The 26,541-nt window shown below is 39.2% G+C and overlaps 1 protein-coding gene across 7 annotated transcripts in view; it reads right to left on the bottom strand.

Annotated features, from left to right (window-relative positions):
- Nucleotides 1-26,541, bottom strand: part of LPP (LIM domain containing preferred translocation partner in lipoma) — a 687,064-nt gene that overhangs the window by 126,430 nt on the left and 534,093 nt on the right. For all 7 annotated transcript variants that reach the window (XM_057738614.1, XM_057738612.1, XM_057738613.1 and 4 more), the window contains one exon: nucleotides 3,943-4,112. In XM_057738614.1, the coding sequence (XP_057594597.1) occupies nucleotides 3,943-4,112 (170 nt within the window). The remainder of the gene's footprint in view (nucleotides 1-3,942; nucleotides 4,113-26,541) is intronic.

The following is a 26,541-nucleotide window of genomic DNA, read 5'->3' as shown; positions in this document are numbered from 1 at the left end:
GCTTCCCTTTGAAAACAGGGAAGACGTTAATATCTCCCTTTCATAAATGAGGATACTGGTACTCAGAAATTAAATCACTTATCTAACATCACACCAGGAGAGCAAGGACTAAAACCAATGTATTCTATTTATATCGCTTTTCTTCCCAAGGAAGCTTAGTGCTCTTCATTGATAACCTGTTCATTGATACAAATCCATAAGAATAATCAAAACTAAGCTTTCAAGAGATCCATCATCAACGTAGAAAAGCATCTCATTGATTTTGCTAATTATAAAAATTCAAATGAAAAACTATTACATAATGCACCTATTAAAAATTGGTTCAAAATAAATGTAAACAAACCTCTTCAGTAGTGGATAGGTCATAGTCTACCATTTGGTCTCATTATTGCTCATGGTTCTGAAAATTGGGAAAATCTTTTTAGTAAATCTAGTAAAAGTTCTCCAAACGTCCATAAAGTAAACTTGGTAACATAAATCAAAGAATTTATGTTAGGAACATAATTCAAAATAAAATAACATAAACATTTTTACTCAGTTATTTATAGGCATGTTATTTACAATACTAAAAGACTGGAAAATATCCAATATCTTTCTAGTGGCCAATGGTTTTAAAATGTGGTATGTAAACATAATCTAAAACTAAACAGATAAAAAGCTAAAACGGAAACTATTAACAGTGGAAAGCGATTTATATTAATTCAATCAATAGAAAATACAAAAGAAAGCACGTATAAAATGATTAAAGAGAATTACAATGCCTTACTGAATCCAAATTTGTTTGATTACAGCTGTGTACATGTAAGGATTAAGGATTCAAGAAATCATAGGAAAATATGAATAATCATTAAATCAAAGACAAAGCCATAACTGGTAAAATGTCTCTCTAAATTATGTAAATGTTTAATTTAAATACGATCTTAAGTTGATCAATAACCAAGGGAGGCAAGAATAAATTAAATTTATAATAGGCTTGTCTCTTTCCTGCACTCAGAGCATCAAACAGGGTGGTCCTTACACAAAAATAATTAACTAAACCACTATCTTCAATATTCTGATTCCACCACCATCACCACCACCACCACCAACAACAAAAAGACACAGACTGAAGCCAAGGGCTTAGGTTTTCTCTGTTTTGTACAGGACGTCTTTCAGGCATCTCGTTTCCACTAACGGAACAAGAGGCAATTTGAATTAACGACATTGCCAGTTGCTTCCTGTTCTAAGGGCTTTGGTTCCAAGAGAGATACACACAGTCTTAGGGTCCTCCTTAAACAAACTCTATCTTCAAAACAAACTTATGTCATTTTATTCTCCCAGCTTCCTCAAGCTCCCCCCAAAGAGCACTTTTAGTGTGGCAGCTTATTGGACTTATGAAAGTTCAGAAGAAATTAAAATGCTGAAACATCCATCTGAGGGCTTGAGGGCTGTGCTGAACTCTGAAATCAATATCGAACAAGGGTCTTTGAGTAGAGCTTAACTGAATTCTGATAAGAATTAAATTACTTTTAGAGTCACCAAGGATAGATCTCATTAAAGAAAAATCTTGATTAAAGTTTCTTGGGAGGGAGTGAAGTCAAAAAGGATGGTAAGAATTTCCATTACTTGAATTCACCCACTTCTTCCAAGGATGTGATTAAATATCACCCAGATAGTGTCCCGTGTCATGAGCAGAGTATATAGTAACAGGCAACCAGGGCTGAATGAAACACATCCTAGAGAAAAGCTGAGCTGCTACGCCTGGAATGGAGATGGAAACCTCAGTCCACCACTGTAGAAGCTCATGATTAACCAGCTTAGACTTTCTTCAGTTTTGCCACACACTCAGGAGAGCAAGCAAAACATTTAAAAATGGGAGAGGGGTATGTCTGAGATTTCCCAAACCCGATGCATCTCACTGCACATGTAAGATACTCCCTTTCAGAAATGCTAAATAGGCCAGAAATCTTATCGAAATGAATCTCAGAATAACATTCATTCCACTGCCCTTCCCTGAGCCAGCCAAGTATGCTTTACAAGGACGGCCTCATTTCATATTTGTAAGTCTGGGGAAAATCCTGCAATCATCACCATTATATATATGAGCAAACTGACACTTTGAAAGATAAAGTAACTTTCAACAACGAGACAAAGTATTAAGTGATGGGACCAAATACAAACCCATGTTCTTCATACTGTGTTATATTGTTTCCCAATATTGTTCCTGTGATTCCTAGCTTGTAAGAGATACAGGAAAACTGAAGGAAGCAGCCACAGGAGTGTCATTCAAGTAGCAAGAGTCAACGGTGGGGTCAAAAAAAGGGTGAAAAATAGACACAAGAACTACAAAAAACACAGTATTCTGTGGTCACTTAATGTATGGACAAACAGCCATAGGTGTTTCTAGAGGCTCTGCTGACATCACTGCCACAGAGCTCCCTGCAATAAATAATTTCACTGTGGTCCTAGGTCATTGTGAATGACAGTCTGTTGACAAAGGCAGGGCATTTTGTAATTTTCTCTTTCAACAAAGATTTCTAAGAGTGATATTTGAAACATTCTTATTTCCTAAAGAAGTAAACTTTTGTTCACTAGACTTTTCCTGATATGTAACTGTTCCTTCCAAATCAACGGGATATCACGATGCTTGTGTTTATGTTCTGGATGAACTAAAGCCTTGTGGTGTCTGCAACAAACATGAGACTAGTGTGAACAACCGAACTTAATCCTGGCTCTGACACTAATAAAATGACAGAAGTCATTTTCTTCCTCTCTGTCTCTCTGTATTCTCACTTCTAAAGAGAGCTGTTAGATAAATGACCTCAAGTTTTTTTTCCAGCTCCAACATTGTGTGGCACTATAATGATGTTATATGTGGTTGGGGAGGAAAATGAAATAAAATTGAACTTAAGAGATACAAAACAATATTTAACCCTGTAAGATCTTAATCTCGAAGAAATTTCAGATCTGTGCTACAGATTCCAGGGCTGCAATGAGTTAGAGCAGTCAGGTTATGGGAAAATCCCAATGAGGTCAAAAACTTCTGCAATAAATCTGAGCCTTGGAGCTCGGCAAAGCTATGCCTAACTTCTAATACCCAAGATTTCTCTCATGTTGAAATGTTGGTACCGAGGGCCAAATCATGCCTCTTGTGCGGGTTTGCAAAAAAGCACTACATTTTCCACTAACAAGTGTTCAACAGAGAGAGAAAATCGTGTAGAAGGATAGCAGGGAAATTTACTTTAGATTAAAAAAGTTATGTTCATTTACCAAACTGCTCTATCAGAAGATAGCTTAACATGTAGATTTAAGTAGCCTGGCAAAGAGCTAAGATAAAGTGACCATGAGTACTTTTTAGTCACCCAGTTATGTTATTAAAATATAGTTGTGCATTTAAAAAAAGGAAACAATCATTAGCTCATTCAGCATGACTATTTATTTCCCTTTAAGGTATTCCATAATACTTTCTCTAACTGCATCACTGAAAACCTGCTGGGTATGACAGGTAAGAGAAATTCTAGGCAGAAAAAAGGTGATTCAAGGGACCCAGGAATTTGAAACAGCGCTCACAAGTCCGAAGGCCCTGAAATGTTTCTCTACAAATACGACATCAAATACAGAGTGAGACCTAATAATAAAAGGTGTGACTCTGCTACTTGGGAAACCTTCTGATGCTTCAAAGGGGGAACATGTTAGCTTGTACATATATGCTTGTAAGCCACAGGGTAATACTCTTCCTGGCAGACCACTAATTGAATGGTAGCCCCATCTAATGCACCCTTTGACCTCATATGAACAGGGGACATATAGATAAAAATTAAGATATGCCAATTTACACACACACACACATTCTGAAGTCTGATGAGAAGCAAAGATCTGATAGCTACGTTTGAGCTGGAGTGACTGGCATTTTGCCAAATAAGTCATCTTCGTAAAGTACCCGAGGACCAAATCTGAACTTACGATGTAGCAGGGCTCGCAGTAGGCCTTCTTCTCCACCGCGTAGAAGGGCTGCCCTCGGAGCTTGTTGTTACAGATGATGCAGGTGAAACAATCCACGTGGAAGACCTGATCCATGGCAGTGCATCCTGTACCTTCCCCAACGACGTTCTCCCCACAGCGAGCACAGCGGCCTGAAAGAAGAAAGGGGTTGACTGTTCAGAACACACCTTCAGTCCTCCTAAAGATGACACCGTTGGCGGTGGGCGTGGAGGGCAGGGAGGGGGGACAGCACATCTGTACGTCGACAGCAGCGACAGGATCACCACCACCGCCACCACCATCATGAGCAAGGTGACCCCTACAGCCCCCACTAGCCCCCACGAGGCCAGCCTGATGGGGATTTCACGAGTCAGTTAAGGAGTTCACCCGCCCAGCCACCGTCCCACGGAGAGTAGGACTCAGGTCTCCTGATGTCGAGGCCAGTGCTCTGCCTCTAATCTCACACACAAACGTAAGAGGAACATGACTAAGGATGGCAGGAGTACAAAGCATAGTCTGGAAAGTCTTTCTCCTTGGAGACACTACGTATCCAGTTAGACTGTGAGGCAACTGGGTCCACACTCAAACCTCAACTCCTTCACAAAAGCCTGGGTTGTAAAACCTCTACATCCAGCCCTCGGTGACAGGCAGATAAAGAAGTAGTCCATTTAATTTCCAGACAGTGGCTGACTGCTAGAAAGTGTTCTCATACTGAGCTGGAATGCTTCCTCATTCTGTTATCCAGTAGTCCCAGTTCTGTCTCAAGAAATGTCTCATCTCTTACACCTGACACCCTTTAAGACATTACAACTCAGCATTGCCTCCAAGTGTGTTTATAGTTTGAATATCCCTTAATCATACAGCACTTCCATAGACTGTAGGGTTTTGAGGCCCTCATGGCCTTGGTGGTCATTGTCCAGCCCAGTGTCCTGCAAATTTTCAGCATTATTAAATTGACTCATGGGGCTTCTAACCATATATGGACATTGCGTTTAGGTTAAAAAAAAAAAAAACCTCACTAAATTTTGAATCATAACGGTAACATGTAATTTACAAAATAACATTTATATCATTGAGAGGCCTTGTGCTGGCCTAAAGCTGTATCCATAGCTGGCTTCATTGTGGGAACCTTGAGCCGAGGTCAGAGCCAAATTCAGTTTCTCTTCTTATTCTTTATTTCTATGAAGGTAAAAGGCCTTAACAGGTAATTAGAAGCCACTGGGAATGTCAGTAAAATCAGCGGGCTTTTACAGATAAGCTTTAGCAGACCTAGTGTTTCCTATGGGTCAGGCATTTTCTTGGTGCTTTATATGTATTAACTCATTTCATATTCACAACAACCTATGTGGCAAGTACTATTAGTATCCCTATTTTACAGATGAGGAAACTGGGTTACAAAAGTGGCTAACTACCTACTAACCCAAGCAGTCTAGCTTCAGTGTTGATGGTCCTAAACCACTCTGCTGTCTTGCCACTGCCTGGTTCTGTGCATCAGGATTGAACACAGAGCTGACTGACATGGTGGAGAGACTTCTCACTAAAGACTGCTTTCAGCGCTCCATCACTTTGGATTGACAACTATTTCGCACCTAAAATGGAGGGGGGTTAAGCGTTTCAACTTGGGAGAGAAGAGGCAAATATGTTTCTAATCCTCTCTGGTTGCATTGGCCCTGGAAAGTAGTTCTTTATATTTCGTTGCAGAATTTGAATGCATCTTTAAAATATAGCCCAAACTAAAGAATAGTTTATTCTCCTAAAGAATAAGAAATATCAAGTGCTGAAAAAAGAATCAAACTCTTGGAAACAGAGCCACTTCCATCATAGTTGATATTTTTATGAAGTCTTGATATCATATTCTTGACATTGATAAACTTGATAAAATATTTGTAATAAACTTTGTGGCTTGAGTTACAAGCTTCTATCCAAGAGTGAACTTGTATATGTTTTTATGATAAGATGTATAGCCTTAGAAAGGTGCTTTAAAATTTTAGACTCTCATTGCCTTTAGTAACAAAACTAGAATTTTTACGACACTATTTTTGTGATTATTCAGAAAAAGAAAAGCAATTGGTTTCCTAAGAGGTTCACTATACTATACCTGAAAAGGATGCTAAAAGTCTGACAACATTTCATTACAGACAACACAGTGGGAATTGCAGGCGAATGGATCCCCAATCCATAAAACATAACTTAAAAAATACATCCTCATTACAGCATTCAAATTTTTCTTTTTCAACGGCTTGCACAACATAATCACTTTCATCCCAGTGTATACAGACTCATTTCCAATATTTATACTGCAGTTGTGTTTGCTAACACTTATATTTGTAATATTAATCTGAAGTGGTATTTATGGCATTATCTTTATCACTATTTTTTCCACTTTCAAAGAATCATATTCAAATCACTGATCTATTTTGGCGAACTGAAGAAATAGTGTAATATAATAGTAATAATAAAAAATGCAAGTTTAGCAGCAGCAGGAAAAAAAACATACTAATGACATAAAAATACTATGAGCTGAATGGCACTGTTACTGAACAACGGTTAAACAACACCAATCAACACAAGTTTTGTGGTACATATGCAATCTTTAAGAATATGATGATTCATTAAGACCATATTGGATTCCTGTGAATATTGTAATTTTACATTTCAAGTTCATTAAATGCAAGTCAACGAAATAATTATTTATTACTCATTCTTTTCTAGACACCAAACTGGACTCCTTGATACTCCTGGGGACTACTAGCGATCTGTGGACCACACTTTGGAAAAAATCTGTTCTGGCCAAATGTTATTGACTATTGGTCATAGCGGTCGACGAGGCAGGTAGAGGTAGCAGTTATGATTCCAGACTGTGTCTGCCCAAAGTATAATATCTGGAATCCAAGAGCCTGAGCCTACATGGTTTATGGAGAGTTTGAGAGCTACCCATGAGGATCTAGGAGAAAATTTCCATCACTGATTAAAGGGAAAGGTCGGAGCAGAGCCCTAAAGGTCAGGATGAAAAGCTAAGCTCTGGAATTATTATTGTATTCAACAGGCATTCCCCAGGTATTTACTCTTTGCCCAGTACTAGAATCTGTATGATACCCAGAAATGAATTATACGACGTCAGTGCCTTTCACATTAATTATGAGACTATATACATCCTACAATCACATGACAAAATGTGGTGTCATTCGAGAAAGTGCTATGGAGATGTGGAAGGAACATCACACCAAGAAGGCTCAGGAAAGGTTTTGTGGAGAAAGAGGCATTTAAGTCCAACCTTAAATGATGGAATTTTGACAGATGGGGATAGAAGAGAGAAAAACACTCTAGTTTTTCCATAGAGGGGATGAGTGGCTGGGTTTCCTGGATCCAAAAACTCTGCAGTGGCTTGGTGGTGGGACAACAAGGTTTTGTCCTCTCAGCTATGAAAGCAGATGAACTGTGTTCATAAGGTCACAAGGAACAATCTTTTCCTTTATGTTTTGGAGAATATTCTTCCAGAGTGGGTCAGGCCAATATGCTGGACCCAGACATGACCAGCTCTGCTGCCTCCCGTATTTTTCCTATTCTTGGGAGAAATCAGGGACACCAGGCTCGAGAGCAGTCAGTCTGGCACCTTTAAAATCACAAGCACAGAAAAAGAGCGAAGAACAAAAATTAAAAATAGCTCTCTACATCAGCAGGCCAGAAAAGGTGCCCGAATGTTCCCTTTTCACATTAACAAAAGTTTACAAACTATGCCTTTTAGGGAGGCATTTACAATGGAAAGAAAGTCACTCGAGCATAATGCATCCTTGCCTGTAGACGGGTTCACGCCACACATCATTAAAAGCATCCCACAATCTTGCTGCCCATCCTGGAGACAAGTATCTCAGCGCTTTTAAACGACAAAAACCAAGGGAATGGTAAGACTCGGAGGCATCAGAGCATGAAGGAAACATAGCTGATTAGGGGCCAGTGGGAAGCTCAGGGTCAAGTTCAGACCCAGGGCTCGTATGACGAGTTTGTTGGCAAAGCTTAGCACAGTAACTTAAAAAATCCAGTGACAGAGGGTTAGATGCCCGGGAGAACTCTGTCAGTGAACCAGATGCCTAAGCCAAAAAAAATTTGTCCATATATTATCGTTTGTTATATATATATTGATTTGTATCGACTGCAGAGAGAGTCAGGGATTCTTCTCATCCCTCCCCCTCCTCCTCCTCCACCCCCGTAACTATCACAACCTCTGCAAAGTCTCTGAAATGCTTCTTTTCCATCACGTCTGCTGCCCACATTGGGCTTATTGTCTTTCATGGGTCACTGCCATGACTTCCTGATTGTTCCACTAGCTCTGATTTACTCCCTCTTACAAATGGAAAGGCTTTACGGTAGTCTTACTACTTTAGTCAAGTCTGGAAGTTTACACACTCTTTGAACAACACATTTTTAGGAATGGTATGGGTGAAGGATGACATTACAGGCAAATCTACAAGTGAAGCAGCAGAGGTGGAGTAGTGGGACATGGGTTTTCATATTTAATGGTCCCAACTTTCTCTTTTCGGGATGTGAATTTATTTCCTTTCTAATGTGAAAATAAAATTTCATTTAAAAATGATGTTCTTGTGACCAGTACACCATGAATACAACAGGCCATAGAGCCTCTTCTGCAGATACGGCTTGCTTCTGAGGTGAGACCAAAAGTGTCCAGTCATTTTGAGAGTCAGTGCCATGGTGATGGGGGTGAGATACTCCCAAACTTGTGCATTGTTCAACATCAAAAGCAAATGAGTACAGGACTTCCCTGGTGGCACAGTGGTTAAGAATCCACCTGCCAATGCAGGGGACATGGGTTTGAGCCCTGGGCCAGGAAGATCCCACATGCCGTGGAACAACTAAGCCCGTGTACCACAACTACTGAGCCTGCACTCTAGAGCCCGCGAGCCACAACTGACAAGCCCACGTGCCACAACTACTGAAGCCCATGGGCCTAGAGCCCACGCTCCACAACAAGAGAAGCCACCACAATGAGAAGCCCGCGCACCGCAATGAAGAGTAGCCCCCGCTCGCCACAATTAGAGAAAGCCCGCAGGTAACAATGAAGACCCAATGCAGCCAATAAAATAAATAAATAAGTAAATAAACAAATAAATAAAGCAAACGAGTACATTTATGCAGACATGAAGCCAGGTCATGTGTGTCTTCAGGTCCTCCTTGCCTCTTGACAGAAATTTCAGGCATAAGCAAAATTAATATTCTATCTTTAAATATTATAATGAATTGAAACTTCATATGCCAATTGTATGATATATCAGCTTTTTCACTAAGCACCTTTTAAAATACATTCTGAACAAAGTCCTGTTCCAAAAGTTGGATCAATCAGGTTATATCAGAGTAGTGAAATGATAGCAATTATTCCTAGAAACAAAGCTTGCTCTAATTTACCCTATATATATCCACTGGAGTTATCTTCCTAAAGCACAGCCTCCATTAAGCTGATTCAGAAATTATCTTCCACTGAAAGTACAAAAAGATCACAGGACAAGTTTGTACTCTTTATGTGACAGGTCTATACGACATTCGCTCAAGGTTCTAGGATGATGGCATTTTCTAATTATCACAGCTTTTACTTTATGGAACCCTATTAATGCATGTAATAACAGACAACTGCTTTTTAAACTGCTTAAGTCCTAGGACAATGCTTCTCAACCTTGCCTGTATGTAGGAATCATGTGGGGAATTAAAAAAAAATACTGATCTCTGGGTCCCAGCTCCAGAGATGCTGATTTCATTGGTCTGAGGTGGATGTCTTAGGATTGGACTTTTTAAGAGCTCTCCAGGTGATTGCAATGTTCAGCCAAGTTAAGCCACTGTGCCAAGGGGTGCCTATTTCTGTACTGCTTGTCAGGGTAACAGCTGACAAGTATCGCCCAAACAGACTTCATCGGCACGTAAAACAGTTAGGGGGCAGACTGTTAACCATGCGTTGGCTGCAGAAAAGAAATTTCTGTGGCATCATAACATATCCTGCTTTTCAGCAACAAGAGTAATTTCCTTAATGCTGTCTCTTTATGTCTTAGTTTGAAGAGTTTTCAGTAGCTTTCCACCCATTGATAACACACATGAAGAGAATCTGCTAAGTTTTACCATAAAATACTTTGCCAGCATTAAGCCAGAGAAAGCAGTTCACGGATATTGATTACAGGCTCTCCTATAGAACAGGCTTCTTTTGTGCCATAAGTAAATTTATCATATGACACTGCTAATATGGCCTTAGACAATATAGATAGCCATTTAAGGTGTGATAGCACACAGTACCCATCATACATCAAATCAAGTTTTTACTATTTTCTTGGACTCTGCCTTTAAATAATGTACCAATATTCAGTCTCCTCTCGTTAGTGCTATTTAGCTCTGTGAATCCTGGGGTCCTTATCATATATTAAAAGCTGGACTGAAGGACACATCTAATTTTGTCACTGCTTGTGTGTATATAATTGTATTATACTACTTGACTGTTATTGCTTAGATGGTCCTTGCAGAGATGGCTTGCAGATTCAATGGGCACATGGATGGGAGGAAGCAGCAGGGGGCAGATAGCTGTTCTCCTCTCTCTCTTCCCTATTCTCTCTCTCTCTCATGCACACACGTGCACAGACAACAGGAAAAGGAGCAATGACTACAACAGCACTAGAACCAGCGGTAGACATAGAAAGGGTTCGGAAAGAGACAACATAAGAAGGATTTTAGTACAAAATAAGAAATCAAGCTAAGTGACAAGAAAACAAAACAAACAGACTCCCAAAAATTTTCAGAGAGAATGGTTCGAGAACGGGTGGACAAAGTCCTGGGCAACAAACCTGATGGGATGGAGGGAGAACCCAGGGACCTGGTAAAAGGAAGTCATTACAAAGTCTAGCCATGAGGTGATTCATTTATAGATACATATTTGCTTAGGCTGGACCTTCAGGTAAGGAGGTAAATTGGGGTGGGGGTCCCATATAGGGCTTCAAAAGCAAGTATGTTTCACGATTTAAATATACTGCGTTGTGTAACAAAAACATAAAAGAAAATTACTGTGTTTTTCCCTCTGGGCCGGACACCGCCTTAAGCCCTCTCCATGTATTCTCTCATTTAGTCCCATCAACCTTTATCTATTCTTATTCTACAGATAAGAAACCTGGGGTTAAGTCACTTGGCCAAGGTCTCAAAGGTAGAATGAGGTGAGGCTGGGATGGGAACCAGGAAAGACTTCTAAAGCCCATCTTCTCAATCAGCACGTGGTTTTCTAGGAATACACTTTATTCTTCAATCATACTGCGATGTTTTCAGCACTGGTGAGAAGTGGGATCTATTCCTACTCCTAGGGAAAGAAGAGCCAGTAGAGCATCACTTCTCCAGCCCCCCAAGCCTCAGGAGAGCTCAGTGAAGTGTCAGGATTGGCTACAGGTGGGGAAATCAGCACAGGTAAGGGTCCTTCAGAGAAGAGCTTGAAGTGTTGAACCTCAAACTCTGGCTTCCCACCAGGAAAGCTTTTAAAATAATACCGATAGTCATGCTGCACTTGCAGGGATTCTGATTTATTTGGTCCGGGTGTGGGGCTCTGAAATCACGATGCTAATGTGCTGTGGGGCTGGGAACCATTGCTCTAAAGGGAACCACGTGTGTATGTGGTCCACAAAGCAGAGTCTGTCCTAGAGTATCCTCAGAAAGGAGTGACGTTTGGGACCAAAAGCCTCGGCCCTAAGGAGCTACTTCCCAGGAAATCGCAGAGGGAGCCAGTTGGGCACCACGTATCCCGGTCCTAACCTCCGCTAAACTAACACACACACACAGGCACAGTGGTCAGGACAATCACTGTCTGACAACAACTTCCAGTCTCAGGAGGAGCAGCACAAACAGAACCAAAAACCAGACAACAACAACAAAAGCAAAACAGAAAACAATCATGCTCTGCAGTTTGGGATACAATACACGGTGCCCTCTGAACAAAATTATATATTCCATGGTATAAAGGCAGTCAGACAGCACTGCAAGTCTTGCCTGTGTTACTCACTAGCTATGGGAGCCCGGACAAGTTTCCTAAATTCTCGGAGGCTGAAGTCCCATGTTTTCAAACAAGCAGTTGAGTCATCTATCCAGCTATTCTTTCAACCCCTCAACACACACACTTACTGAGCGTCTATCATGGGCTAAGTCCTGTGCACGGTGATAACCGTTTCTCATCCTCTGTGAAAAGGAATGGATAAACAACAAGGTCCTACTGTATAGCACAGAGAATTGTATTCAGTATCCTATGATAAACCATAATGGAAAAGAGTATAAATATATATATATATATATATATATATATATATATATACACACAATGGAATCACTTTGCTGTACAGCAGAAATGAACACAACATTGTACGTCAACTATACTTCAATTTAAAAACAAATTTTTTAAAAAAGGCCATGATGATGACTGCCTTGCCTACCTGATCACCAAGTTCAACGACAGGAACAGCTACAAAGTGCCTAGCACAGGCCCTGCTTCTTTCTCCCTCCAGCTATAGGAGGTGGAGGACAACTTCAAAAGGAAGAGCGCAGTACGACCAGGACTAGAGATGAACGCTCTGAATCCGCCTCTAAAGTTGGTACTCCGTGTGGGGGTAAGAGGCAGCTGCGTCTGTGAGGCAGTTATGTGAGACTTATATTTACCAATGTGGTACTAACAGAATTTAGTGTTAGAAATTCCATCCCAAACTTGAAAACATTTGTGGACCCAGAATGATGATAATCGTTGTGATTTATTCAGCACGTATTTGCCAAGCACAGTTTTAAGTACTTAAACATATTATCTCAAGCAATCCTTCCAACAACCTGATGACGTAGGTCCCCTCATTATGTTCATTATAGTATAAGAAATGGCAGCCTAAAGAGATTAGGTAACTTGCCCAAGGCCACAAACCTATTGAGGATGGAACTGGGGCCCAATCCGTCTGGCCTAAAGCCCACTTCACCCATCCTCTAACCTGGCTTTTGACGTTAGAATGCCAAAATTCTTAAAAACATCCAGTCTTGCAGATGTAAGCTTGCATAAACCAACAACACTCCTAACAGGAATACAAGTATCTCTTTTGGCTAAAGCAAGATTTCATTTCAAGTTAATTTTTACACACAGGCATTTTCATACCCCGACTCTTAATGTTCAATCTATTCTTCTATATTTAAAATTCATTTCATGATTGATCTGTTAACAGGAAAAAAGATCAATGTTTACTAGTACAGTTAAAACTGCTACTACAATGATTATTTTTGACATGATTAAAATGTGCTTGATGGTATCTGCGTTTCCCTCAGGCTCCACTCAAAGCTAAAAAAACTTTGTTTGCTGTGTTACTTTTAGTTTTATTGGTGAGAAAGCTTCAAATGTATTTTGGTTACTTAAGAGCAAATCCAACACTGGGTGCTCCTGAAGCTATTGTATTTCAACGTCTAATTGTAGCCATAATCGTCTCCTTATAATATTAACAAGCACTCCTTATATTTATGTATTGCCTTATAATAGTAAATGTACATTTTCACCCGACACTACCAAAAAGAGCAAAATAAAACTTATAACTAACACCACTTCTTTTAGATTTCTGATATATGAAGATTGATAGTAAGCCTGCAATTTCACATAAAACTTTATCATTTCCATGTTCTCATTTGAATCTTATAGTAACTAAAACCAGATAAGACAACTATCCTCTTTTAACAAATGAGGTAGCCTATGAGTAACCTTGTACATGATTTGAAAGGTGGGAATTCAAGCTCAGTTCATCTGACCCCAAGTCTAGCGATCTTTGAGCTGGACCACATCACCTGCTTGCAATGGTGCTGGACCCAGGGATGGGTGATACTCTTGCCTGACACTACATCCCAGGGAAGCCAATGAATCTTACTTGGGTTTTGGATTTTCTACTCAGTGCTGCAATGCCCATAATGCATTGTCAGAGGATTTTAAAAGTCCTAAAATGTAAGAGCTGTGAAAACTTAGAAACCATCCAGTCCAACCTCGTTTACAGATGAAAAAGCAAAGGCTCAGACAGAGGCAGTGCCTTGATTCAGATCCTATAGCAAGCTAACAGCAGAGGCGAGACCTGAATCCAGGCCTTCAGGCTCTCAGTAGAGCGCGCTTGTAGCTGCACGAAACTATTTGCCAGTGTGCTGCCTCAAATATGTTTCTTTCCACTAGCAGGCGCTGTGGCCTGAGCATAAGGTAAAGTGTCACTGTATCAATAAATGCAAGTATTGTGTGGGAAACTGCAGGCCACCAGGATGAATCCTGCACGATTCTGGAACAAGGTTTACTCCATCTCTATTACCCTCTGAACCAGCACCACCATTCCATTTCTGTCTGAAACACCTGGTATACTTTGGATCTGTACATCTGTATGATCTGAAAATGGAAAAAATGGCAGTAGGATGTGGGGTACTGGGTTCTGCAGAGGTACCTTGGAACCACAGAAGGCCAGGTTCTGGTTTCCGTTTGACCATAGCTGGTCTGAATCGATTTGGTTTGTACATTGGAGTTACATTTAATATTCACTTGATGGGTTTCCAGTTTTATTTTGTTATTCATTATTTTTTTAAAGAGTAAGAACCACTTGAATGAAATAAGTGGCAGATTTGTGGTTAGAAGAACTGAGTTCTAGTCCTAATTCTATCATAACTATGACTTTGGGCAAACAACTAAGTGACCCAAAGTAACTGGGAGGAAGATATATATATATATATATATAAATATATATACACACACACACACATGTATACAGCAAAATGTAAGAAATTCCTTCAAAATATATCACTGTAAAGTAAATTTTGTTATGACTATTAATACAAATCACATGCACAATACAGCAGAAAATATTTATATATCTGGGACTTGCATCTAGAAAACACAGTTTAAGGAATTCCTATGCAAAAGCTACAAGATGGGATGCAGTATTGGATGTTAGTGGAGAGACTGTGAGGATCTAAGCTTCCTGGAAATGCTGGCAGTGTCATTTATCTTCACAGTGGAGTGGGCAGATGGATGCCATGAATATTTGACACATGATGCTACACCAGAGCTCAGAGGGAGACCCAGGCGCGAAGTCTTAGACCACAGGCCATCTTTGCCCTTGTGTGTCTGTAAAATCCTCGTTGCTAAACTGCAGTCGGCATGGATTCCATCTGTGGCACTTGCATAGCAACACTGAGCTCTCAGAGCGCTGAAGTGACGTCTTGGGAAGAGTTATTAATACATGTATGTATGCATACAGTATGTGAAAATATGCAAGGTTGAAAGCGATTAGTGTATTACTTTTAGGTAATACGTCCCACCGGGACTATGCTCCTGGAAAAATTTCTCTCTCTCAAGAAGCTTGCACAATTGTCTGCTATCACTTACCAAAATGTTTGGGATACAAATGGTGTCAATTTTAAGGAAACACACTTCTCAATTTTCTTTGTTCACATCTGAATAAAACATGAGAAGGTTCCTACTTTTCCCCTCTCCTCTTTCATTCAGAGAATAAGTCCCTTCACAACCTTGCTTTTTGCGTGAGAGAGGAAATAATCACCCTTCTTTGCCACCTCCAGAATAGCACGATCACTGGGTTTAAAGGTAGAAAAGTTGAAATTCCATTCTAATAAATTCCACTGGTTATCATCATTTCTGCGGTGTGGTGCAATGTTTTATAAAAAGAACAGAGCAAGAAATCACATTGCCACTTTGTAGAAATTCATGGTTCTGTGAGATGGAGAGAGCAGCACAAGGAAGGCATAGAAAGTTCTGCAGGAAGGATCTAGTTGGGATTGCAAGAACGCTTTCTGGACCATATGAGAGCTTTTGAGAAAAACATGGAACGAGCACCGGAATTACAACTAACTGCTGAACAATCATTGACAGAAAGACACTGGAACTCACCAAAAAAGATGCCCCACATCCAGAGACAAAGGAGAAGCCGCAATGAGACGGTAGGAGGGGCGCAATTGCGTTAAGATCAAATCCCATAAATGCTGGGTGGGTGACTCACAAGCTGGAGAACAGTTATACTGCAGAAGTCCACCCACTAAAGTGAGGGTTCTGAGCCCCACATCAGGCTTCCCAACCTGGGAGTCCAGCAACAGGAGGAGGAATCCCCAGAGAATCAGACCCTGAAAGCCAGTGGGATTTGATTGCAGGACCTCCACAGGACTGGTAGAAACAGAGACTCCACTCTTGGAGGGCACACAAAAAAATGTGCTCACCAGGACCCAGGGGGAAGGAGCAGTGACCTGATAAGGAGACTGAACCAGACCTACCTGCTGGTGCTGGAGGGTTGCCTGCAAGGGGGGGGGGGGGGGGCAGCTGTGGCTCACCGAGGAGGCAGGGGCACTGGCAGCAGGGGTTTGGGGAAGTGCTTATTGGTGTGAGCCCTCCCAGAGTCTGCCATTAGCCCCACCAAAGAGCCTGTGGGCTCCAGTGCTAGGTGGCCTCAGGCCAAACAACCAACAAGGTGTGAACACAGCCCCACCCATTAGCAGACAAACAGATTAAAGTTTTACTGAGCTCTGCCCACCAAATCGGATTAAAGCTTTACTGAGCTCCACCCACCCAGCCCTACCCACCATCAGTCCCTCCCATCAGGAAGCACACAGGAGGCTCCTAGATAGCTTCCTCCACAAGAGGGCAGACAGCAGTATCAAGCAGTATCAGCAGTATTTTGTCTTGTGGAACTGAAAACCACAGCCACAGAAATATAGAGAAAATGAAAAAGCAGAGGACTTTGTACCAGATGAAGGGACAGGATTAAGCCCCAGAAAAACAACTAAATGAAGAGGAGATAGGCACCCTTCCAGAAAAAGAATTCAGAATAATGATAGTGAAGATGATCCAGGACTTTGAAAAAAGACTGGATGCAAAGATCAAAAAGTTTACCAAAGACCTAGAAGAAGTAAAGAGCAAACAAACAGAGATATGCAACACAATAACTGAAATGAAAAATACACTAGAAGGAACCAATAGCAGATTAATTGAGGCAGAAGGGCGAATAAGTGAGCTGGAAGACAGAATGGTGATCATCAACTGATGCAGAAAAGAATAAAGAAAAAAGAATGAAAAGAACTGAAGACAGCCTAAGATACCTCTGGGACAATGTTAAATGCACCAACATTCGCATTATAGGGGTCCCAGAAGGAGACGAGAGAGAGAAAGGACCTAAGAAAATATTGGAAGAGATTATAGTTGAAAACTTCCCTAACATGGGAAAGGAAATAGCTACCCAAGTCCAGGAAGCGCAGAGAGTCCCAGGCAGGATAAATCCAAGGAGAAATATGCCAAGACATATAGTAGTCAAGCTGACAAAAATTAAAGACAGAGAAATGTTATTAAAAGCAACAAGGGAAAAATGACAAATAACATACAAGGGAACTCCCATAAGATTAATAGCTGATTTCTCAGCAGAAACTCTGCAAGCCAGAAGGGAGTGGCACGATATATTTCAAGTGATGACAGGGAAGAACCTACAACCAAGAATACTCTACCCAGCAAGGATCTCATTCAGATTCAACGGAGAAATCAAAAGCTTTACAGACAAGCAACAGCTAAGAGAATTCAGCACCACCAAACCAGCCCTACAACAAATGCTACAGGAACTTCTCTAAGTGGGAAACATAAGAGAAGGACCTACAAAAACAAAACAATTCAGAAAATGGTAATAGGAACATACATATTGATAATTACCTTGAATGTAAATGGACTAAATGCACCAACCAGAAGACACAGACTGGCTGAATGGATACAAAAACAAGACCCATATATATGCTGTCTCAAAGAGACCCACTTCAGACCTAGGCACACATACAGATGGAAAGTGAGGGGATGGAAAAAGATATTCCATGCAAATGAAAATCAAAAGAAAGCTGGAGTAGCAATACTCATATCAGATAAAATAGACTTTAAAATAAAAAATGTTACAAGAGACAAGAAAGGATATTACATAAAGATCAAGGGATCCATCCAAGAAGAGGAGATAACTATAAATATATATGCACCCAATATAGGAGCACCTCAATACATAAGGCAAATGCTAACAACTATGAAAGAGGAAATGCAAGGCAGAAATAGAGACACAAATGTAGAGAACAAACACATGGACACCAAGTGGGGAAAGCGGGGAGGGTTGGGGGGGAATGAATTGGGAGATTGGGATACCAAATTGTAGACTCTAAATATATGCTGTTTATTGTCTGTTAACTGTATCTCAATAAAAGTTCTTAAAACAAAACAAAACAAAACAAAACAAAAAACATGGAACATTTCCTCAGCGTACCTGGGCTGAGCATATACTTTCTATCTCCTGCTATAAAATGAACACACTGAATCAAGTATCAAGTGTTTTTCTAAGCACCTTCCCAGCCTTCAATTTTTCATTCTGGGATAAATTTTATAAGATGAATATGCAAACTGAAGTTAGATTAAGTCTGCCTGAGGATAAGGAGAATAAGTTCAATAACAATCTTTGGACAGACCCCCAAATTTGTTGAGAACTTATAAAAATTATGAACTAAAAACAAACAACAACAACACAAACATAAAACCTCAAGAAAACCAGGCCATAAGCATATTCTATTTATGTCAGCAGAGTATTTCTGGGTGATTCCTCTTGTACTAATGTAGTTTCCATTTTTAGATTATCATATTCAGTAAACATTTTTTACAGGATGACTAATACCCAAGTGCCTAATATCTACTAAGATAAGTAAGGGCTCTCCCTTACTAAGGCTTATAGGGAGCTCCCAGAAACCAAGTAAATCCATAGAAACTGCACAAAAACAGATAAGCTCAGTAATGGGTTCTTGCATCAGCTCCTGCTTATGTGCTTTTATTTGTAGTTCTGTCTTGGGCAAGAGGTACCACACGAGCGGAGTGCAAAGTTGAAGGTCTTTAGCAAAAATTTGGACTGTAAACACAGCTTGGCATTATCGGCATTCTGTTAAGTTCAAAGAAGAGATCGTTACAACAAATACAGCTTGCTTTATTTCTGAAACAAAACTGTGCACATATTTGTGGCCATACTACTAATTAACCTGTAGATTGTTCCTTTCATCTATTCAGTGTGTTTTTCTCCCCCCTGTTACAACATGTTGGGGTTATTTCTTCCCATCTGCAATATCCTCAAACTGTTCTCTTAGAGGCACTAGAGAGAAGAATGGTACAAATGATGAAGAGACTAGAGAGACTGACTTGTACAAAAAGATTGGAGGAGCTATGTATGTACATATAACGAGGCTGAAGGATGACTAAGGAGTGCCATGATGATGGTCTATAAATACTTGAATGGTGTAAACACCGAGGAATAATGTAGCTTGGTCCAGGTGGCACAACGGGAAGCAATGGTGTATCTTAAAGAAAAGGGAAGATCCCTATTAAAGAAAAATGTTTAAATATATATAAACGTTTAAATATATAAGATGTTATCCGTGGGATACAGCAAAATTGAAACAGAAATGTAGTTAAAAAACATTAGCATAAAAGTCAGAAGACAGAGCTTGTGGGTTAGCTTTATCATACATACACAGCTGTGTGACCTTCGGTCATTCAACTACCATGGGCGTCAGATACCCATTTCATAAGTTAAGGTGTGAACCAGAATCAGAGATTCTTAAAATGTGCTCCAAAGAACCTTAAGGGATCTGAGGATTCGAATACGTGGGATCCTCAGGAAAGGAAGAAGACTGGAAGGGACTTCCCTGGTGGCACCGTGGTTAAGAATCTGCCTGCCAAAGCAGGGGACATGGGTTCGATCCCTGGTTGGTGAAGATCCCACATGCCGCAGAGCAGCTAAGCCTGTGTGCCACAACTACTGTGCCTGTGCTCCAGAGCCCGTGAGCAACAACTACTGAGCCCATGTGCCACAACTACTGAAGCCCATGTGCCTAGAGCCCGTGCTCTGCAGCAAGAGAAGCCACCCCAATGAGAAGCCCGCACACAAAGGGTAGCCCCCCTTTGCCGCAACTGGAGAAAGCTTGCGTGCAACAATGAAGACCCAACGCAGTAAACAAACAAACAAACAAATAAATAAATAAAGGAAGAAGACTGGAGGGGAGTGATGGATGATGACCAGAGACCCTTTATCAGTTTCATCTCTATACTATCAACTTCAGAATAATTTTTCAGGAATTTCCTAAATTAAAAAAAGTTTGCACGAGAAATTTTCCAACTTGAAAACTTTGAGAAAGTTATTAGAGATGAGTTTAGACCCATTCTTCCTGAGAAGGCAGAAGACTCATTAAAATTATGCTTTCACAAAATGTTTATTGAGTATCTACTATGGGCCAACATAGTTGATAAAGCAGTAAGGCAGATATACCCTTGTGGAACTCACATTCCAAAATGTGATTTTTAATATAGGATTGCCAAAGATTCTAAAATGAATAGAGGCTTAACTCATGTAATTTCACATAAGGTTGAAAATAATTCAACATTTCTTGAGCACTTACTATCAAATCCTTAAGACTCATGATAGATAATGTAGAAGGTAATCATTCAAATTAAGCAGATATTGAGCACGTACTGTATGTCAGGCACTGTGTGACAAACTAGCAATCTTCAGTTTCCATCCCAGTGGCCACTAAGTCATGTGTCTTTGTGCACAACGAGTGAACACGGCCGTGAGCACAGCCTGACTCATGCTCCAACCTGCTACCAGAGTCAGCTGGATTTGATCCTAAACCTACTCATACCACTTGAACCTGTTATCATAAATAAGCTATTTAATGAACTATTAAGTAAGCTAGCAAAAAGGCGAAAATGTTTTAGTTTTTAAAAATAACATCTAAATAGAATGTTTTGGAAAAGTTCCAGAGAGACATTTCACTTAGGAAAAAAAAATTACTCAGTAAGGTATGGATAAGCAACTTTAAAATATTAGGGGAAAAAAAGCTTAAAAATTGTAAAGCATCCTGCACTCACAATAGTTCAGAAGTGCCTTTAAATTCTTGCTCTCCTTTAAATGAACCCAAGTTGGAAACTGTAGAGGACCCATTATGACATTATGCACCATGACACAACAGACACAAAGCCAACGGTCCTCACTCAAATATATCTTGTTCATATTTCAAAAAATAGGTGAAATGTGCATTTTGTTGTTTATTTATTAAAATAAAACTTATTGAGGTATAATTTACATGTAATAAATGAACTCAAGTGTGCATTTTGATAAATTTTCAGAAATTCATAGGCCCTTGTAGCTATCACCAAATTCAAGTCCTGAAACATTTCCATTAGACTGAAAAGTTCCCTTGTGTCCCATTAGAATTAATCCTCTCTCACAGCTTCAGAAAACCACTGACTGTTCTCTGTCCCTGTAAATTTGTCTTTTCTATGATTCCATACAAACTAAATTATATATCAGATACTTTTTGGGGGGAGGGGGAATGAGAGGTCTGGCTCATTTTGCCCAGCATAAAGTTTGTGAGGTTTTTCCATGTTGCTGTACTTCTGACAGTTCATTTTCATATTACTGATGGGTAGCATTCCATCCTAAATACACAGCACAATTTGTCCTTTGACCTGTTGATGAGCATTTGAGTTGTTTCCAGTTTTTGGTTATTGCAAATAAAGCTGCTATGAATTTTTGTGTACAAGTTTTTGTCTAGAAAAAAGTTTTCATTTCCCTTGGGTCAGTATACAGGAGGAAAAATGCTGGGATCATATGATAAATATGTGTTTAACTTTTTAAGACACTACCACAGTGTTTTCCAAACACTTTGCACCATATTACATCCTCACCAGCAATGTATGAGAGTTCTATTTGCTCTGTCTACTAGTTAACACTTCATAATATCATTCCTTTAAATTTCTGCCATTCTAACCAATTTGTAGAAGTACCTCACAATTTGTACTTATCTGAAGACTAAAGCTTTGGAACATTTTTTTAATTTGCTTATTGGTTTTGTATATTTTATTTCAATAAGTGTGTCCAAATATTTTGCCAATTTTTAAATTGAATTGTTTGCCTTCAAGTAGTAAGAGTTCTTTCTACTGATATATTTTGGACACAAGTGCTTTGTGACATGCGTATATATTGCACTTATTGTTTTCCAGTATATGGTGTGTCATTTCATTAAAAATTTACTGAGGTAACACTAGTTTATAAAATTATGTAACTTGCATGTGTACAATATTATATTCCTACAAACTGATGGTTGCAAGGGGGGGGGGGGTAAAATCAATGGTATTTGCCTTTCTCTGTTTGACTTATTTCACTCAGCATAATAATCTCCAGATTCATCCATGCCATTGCAAATGGCAAGATTTCACTCTTTTATGGCTGAATAATATTGCATTCCTTTTTATCCATTCATCTATGGATGTTCATAGGTTGCTTCCATATCTTGGCTATTGTAAATAATACTTCAACTGGGGTCTATATTTCTTTTTGAATTAAGTGTTTTTGTTTTCTATGGATCAATACCCAGAAGTGGAATCACTGGATTGTAAAGTAGTTCTATTTTTAATTTTTTGAGGAAACTCCATAGTGTTTCCCATAAGTAGCTGTTCCAGTATGCATTCTTACCAACAGTGCTCCACCGTTCCCTTTTCTCCACATCCTTGCCAACATTTATTATTTCTTGTCTTTTGGATAATAGCCATTCTGAGACATGTGAGGTGATATCTCTCACTGCGGTTTTCATTTGCATTTCCCTGATGATTAGTGATGCTGAACATATTTTCACGTGCCTGTTGGCCACATGTATTTCTTCTTTGGAAAAAAATGTCTATTCAGACCCACTGCCCATTTTTCAATCAGATTGTTTCTTATTTTGAAGTTAAATTGTATGAATTCCTTATATATTTTGGATATTAGTTCTTTATAAGAATATTATTTACAAATATCTTCTCCCATTCATTAAGTCATTTTTCATTTTGTTGATGGTTTCCTTCACTGTGCAAACATTTTTGTTTAATTTGATGTGGTCCCATTTGTTTATTTTTTGCTGCTTTTGTCCTTGACTGAGGAAACAGACCTCCCTCCCCCACCCCCCCACAATACTGCTAAGACCAACATCAAAGAGTGTAGTGTCTATGTTTTTTTTCTAAGAGTTTTACAGTTTCAGGTTTTATATTTAGGTCTTTAATCCATTTTAAGTTTATTTTTTGTTTATGGTGTATGAAAATAGTCTAGTTTCATTCTTCTGCAAGTAGCTGCCCAGTTTCTCCAAAAAGATTTCTTGAAGAGACTGTCTTCCCCATTGTTATATTCTTGCCTCCTTTTCCATACATTAATTGACCACGTAAGTGTGGGTTTATTTATGGGCTCTCTGTTCTGTTCCATTGATCTTTGTGTCAGTTTTTGTCCAATACCACACTGTTTTGATTACCTTGGCTTTATAGTATAGTCCAAAATGAGGGAGCGTGATAACTCCAGCTTCTTCTTTCTCAAAATTGCTTTGATTATTTGGGGCCTTTTGCAGTTCCATACACATTTTAAGATCTTTTGTTCTAGTTTTGTGAAAAATGCCATGGGCATTTTGATAGGGATTGCACTGAATCTGTAGATTGCCTTGGTAATCCTAGGACCTGGGGCACAGTGGGTTTGGCCTTGGCAGATAGGCTAGAGCACCTGAACTATGTTCCTGCAATACTACAAGGTGGAGGGGGAATGCAAAAAATGGCACTCTCTGGCCCCTCTGACACAGAGTTCCAGCAGTTTCCTGACCACTTGGCAGAGGCACTCGGGCTAGCAAATGGATTCTTCCCCCATATACCCTGTTCTTAAACTGCTCTTTTTCACTGTGTTTCAGGGTGGGTGAGTCTGCCTGCAGGCCCCTCAGTGATGTCCCTGCCCACTGCAGATTGCTGCGTTGAGGGTGGGGTTCCTGTCAGTACTGTATCTCCATCTGTCCTACTCATCTCTATGTGGTCCCTCTTTCATTTGTTGTGCAGAAGCCATTCAATCAGCTCTTAGTTCTTCTTCAGGAGGAACTGCTTTATATGCAGGTATAGATTTGGTGTGTCTGTGGGAGAAGGTGAGTTCAGGGTCTTCCTACATTGCCATCGTGGACTGGAACCTCATTTCATTTAAAAAAAATTTTTTTTTTTTTGAAAAGCCAACATTTTAAAATTTTTATAAAATACAATTTACCCTTTTTTTCTTTTTTTAAATTTTTGGCTTGTGGGTTTTTTTTTTCTTTTAATCTTCCCTAGGAAATCTTTTCTTCCCCCAACATCACAAGGATTTTCTATGTTTTCTTGTAAAAGTTTTATAATTTATCTCTGACATTTGGTTCTATGACCCAAAATAAGTGCAAGACATTTACAATGAGAACATTAAAACATTTCTGAGAGAAATTAAAGAAGATCTAAACAAAGAGGGAAATATGCCATGTTCATGTATTGGAAGACAATACTGTTAAGGTGTCATTTCTCCCCAATTTTATTGGTACAAATTGGCAAACGGACTGTAAAGAAGGCAGAATAGTCCAAATAATTTTTTAAAAGAACAAAGTTGGAGGACTTATATTATCTGATATCAAGATTTGATCTAAAGCTACAAAAATTAAAACAGAGGATTACTGGTACAAGGATAGCTATAAAGGCAAAAATATTAAAACTAAATTATGTAATCTCCCTCTTTTTCTCAACTGGGATTCCCCAATTCAAAATGCATTTGATTAGCTCAGTGGACCCAAATGCATTGAAAAAAGATTCTATTCTATTTCTTTTCCATAAAATTTTGCCAAGAAATTTCAAGGGTTTTTTGTTTAAATAACATGTTTAGGAAAGCATCACAATTCCTTTACTAACTTCCTCTATAAAGGTACTGAAATTTTGTGTTTTATTTTTATTTTTTTTGATGGTTCATACCAGTGAAACATACTAATGTCTTTTTATTTGTTTTCCCCTCCAGAAGAGCATCTATAAGTATCTTATCAAATAGATTACCATTGTCCCTCAAATTTTTTATTTGCTAAAAAACAATAATTGTGTATGGTCATGGAAACTGAGAAGAGGCAAATGATCAGCAGAGAGATTTTACATTTTGTCAAGAGGTCAGAAGTAATACCTGGTTTTTGATGTTAAACAAACAAAAATACACACTTTTCTTTCCTGATGTGGGAAGGATGATAATCATTTTGTAACTCACAAGAATCAAATTTAAAACACTTTCATTTCAATGAAGCCATTTCTTATGGATCACTATATAAAGATATGAATTTTACAACCCGATGAGCATATCAAATAAGTTAAACTGTATGATCAAAATCTGAAGACAAAAGACTTCTAAATGGTCCTTACCCTATGAATTCAGGCTTATTTTTCATTTCTTACCATTTATCGTGCCTGAAATATTTAAAGTAAGTTATGAGGGCCTGAAGTATAAAGCACTCCTTATAAAGGAATATTCTTCACTAATAAGCCAATGTAATTTTTCTAAGTCTGTGGAATAAAATATTCATAATGGATTAATGTGAAAGGATAGAGACACAATTAAATGTAATTTCTCCTCATTAAAATTGATGTCAGATATTGGGCTTAGATAGGTATGCTTTAATAGAAAATATGAATGTAGTAGAGCATAAAGCATATTACTATATTACTTTTTTTCTTGCAGTCCTAAAATGCAAGAGTACACTCTGAAGTCCGCAGGTAGATCCACTGACTCATTGTTATTATTATGAGCAAATTAAGGCTCATAGCCCATCAGGTACCATAGTCCCTGTTGCAAAAGCAACACTTAGTAAACAAAGTGGCTTGGTGATGCCTGCGTTAACGTTCACGTTCACTCTCTTATGGACACCCTGGAGGAAGTCAACTTCCAGAGTCTGTTAGTGCATACGGAAGTACATTTTGGCCCTGGATGGACATAGGTAACATCCTTGCAGAGCTCTGTGGGCATTCAGCCTAAGAAATAAAAGGCAATTTTTTATTACTTTTTAGTATCAACAAATTCGAGACAATGATGGTCGCCGAATGATAATCGTTGACCATTTACCTTCATGAAGTGCGAGATATATGTTGCTAAGAAGCAACTTTCAGAGATTATTATAAAAAGGCACTGTTGTCAGTCAAACTGTTTCACCACCAAGCAAGAGTAAGGGGTTATTCCCAATTCTGGCCTTTAACAGGAGATAAAGCTAGGATGATAGGAACTCAAAGGACTATCAAAAATTCTGGTCTTGTAAAGCAATTCTACTCCGATAAAGAGCTTTAAAAAAAAATTCTGGTCTTTAGTAGGCTTATAGATAACACTGTTACATCCACGCAGAGCTAGTTTATCAAGAATATTTGTGACCCTGAAGTAACTAACTCCCATCTTCAGTTTCAAGCCTCTTCTATCAGATGGGAGCAGATTTTTAGGAACTTCTAGATTTATCTTATCATCCCATCCCCAGTTTCCCAGAATTCATCCCCTAAAGAATCATGTAACAACACACCAATTGAAGTGAAAAGCCCTCCAGTACAGGACTATAGAAAGTTGTCCCTATACATCTCCTAAGAACCAGCATAGATCCTTCAATATTACGGGGGATTACATATTTCCCTCCTGACTTGTTTCCCAGTTGCTCCGTGTTTTCCAACCTCTGTGTCTTTCCTGAAGTTATTTC

Source organism: Hippopotamus amphibius, chromosome 6 (assembly GCF_030028045.1).
Source record: "Hippopotamus amphibius kiboko isolate mHipAmp2 chromosome 6, mHipAmp2.hap2, whole genome shotgun sequence".
In the NCBI taxonomy this organism is placed as follows: domain Eukaryota; kingdom Metazoa; phylum Chordata; class Mammalia; order Artiodactyla; family Hippopotamidae; genus Hippopotamus; species Hippopotamus amphibius.
Note: the sequence above shows the minus strand (reverse complement) of the source record. Positions and strands in the feature narration are given on the sequence as shown.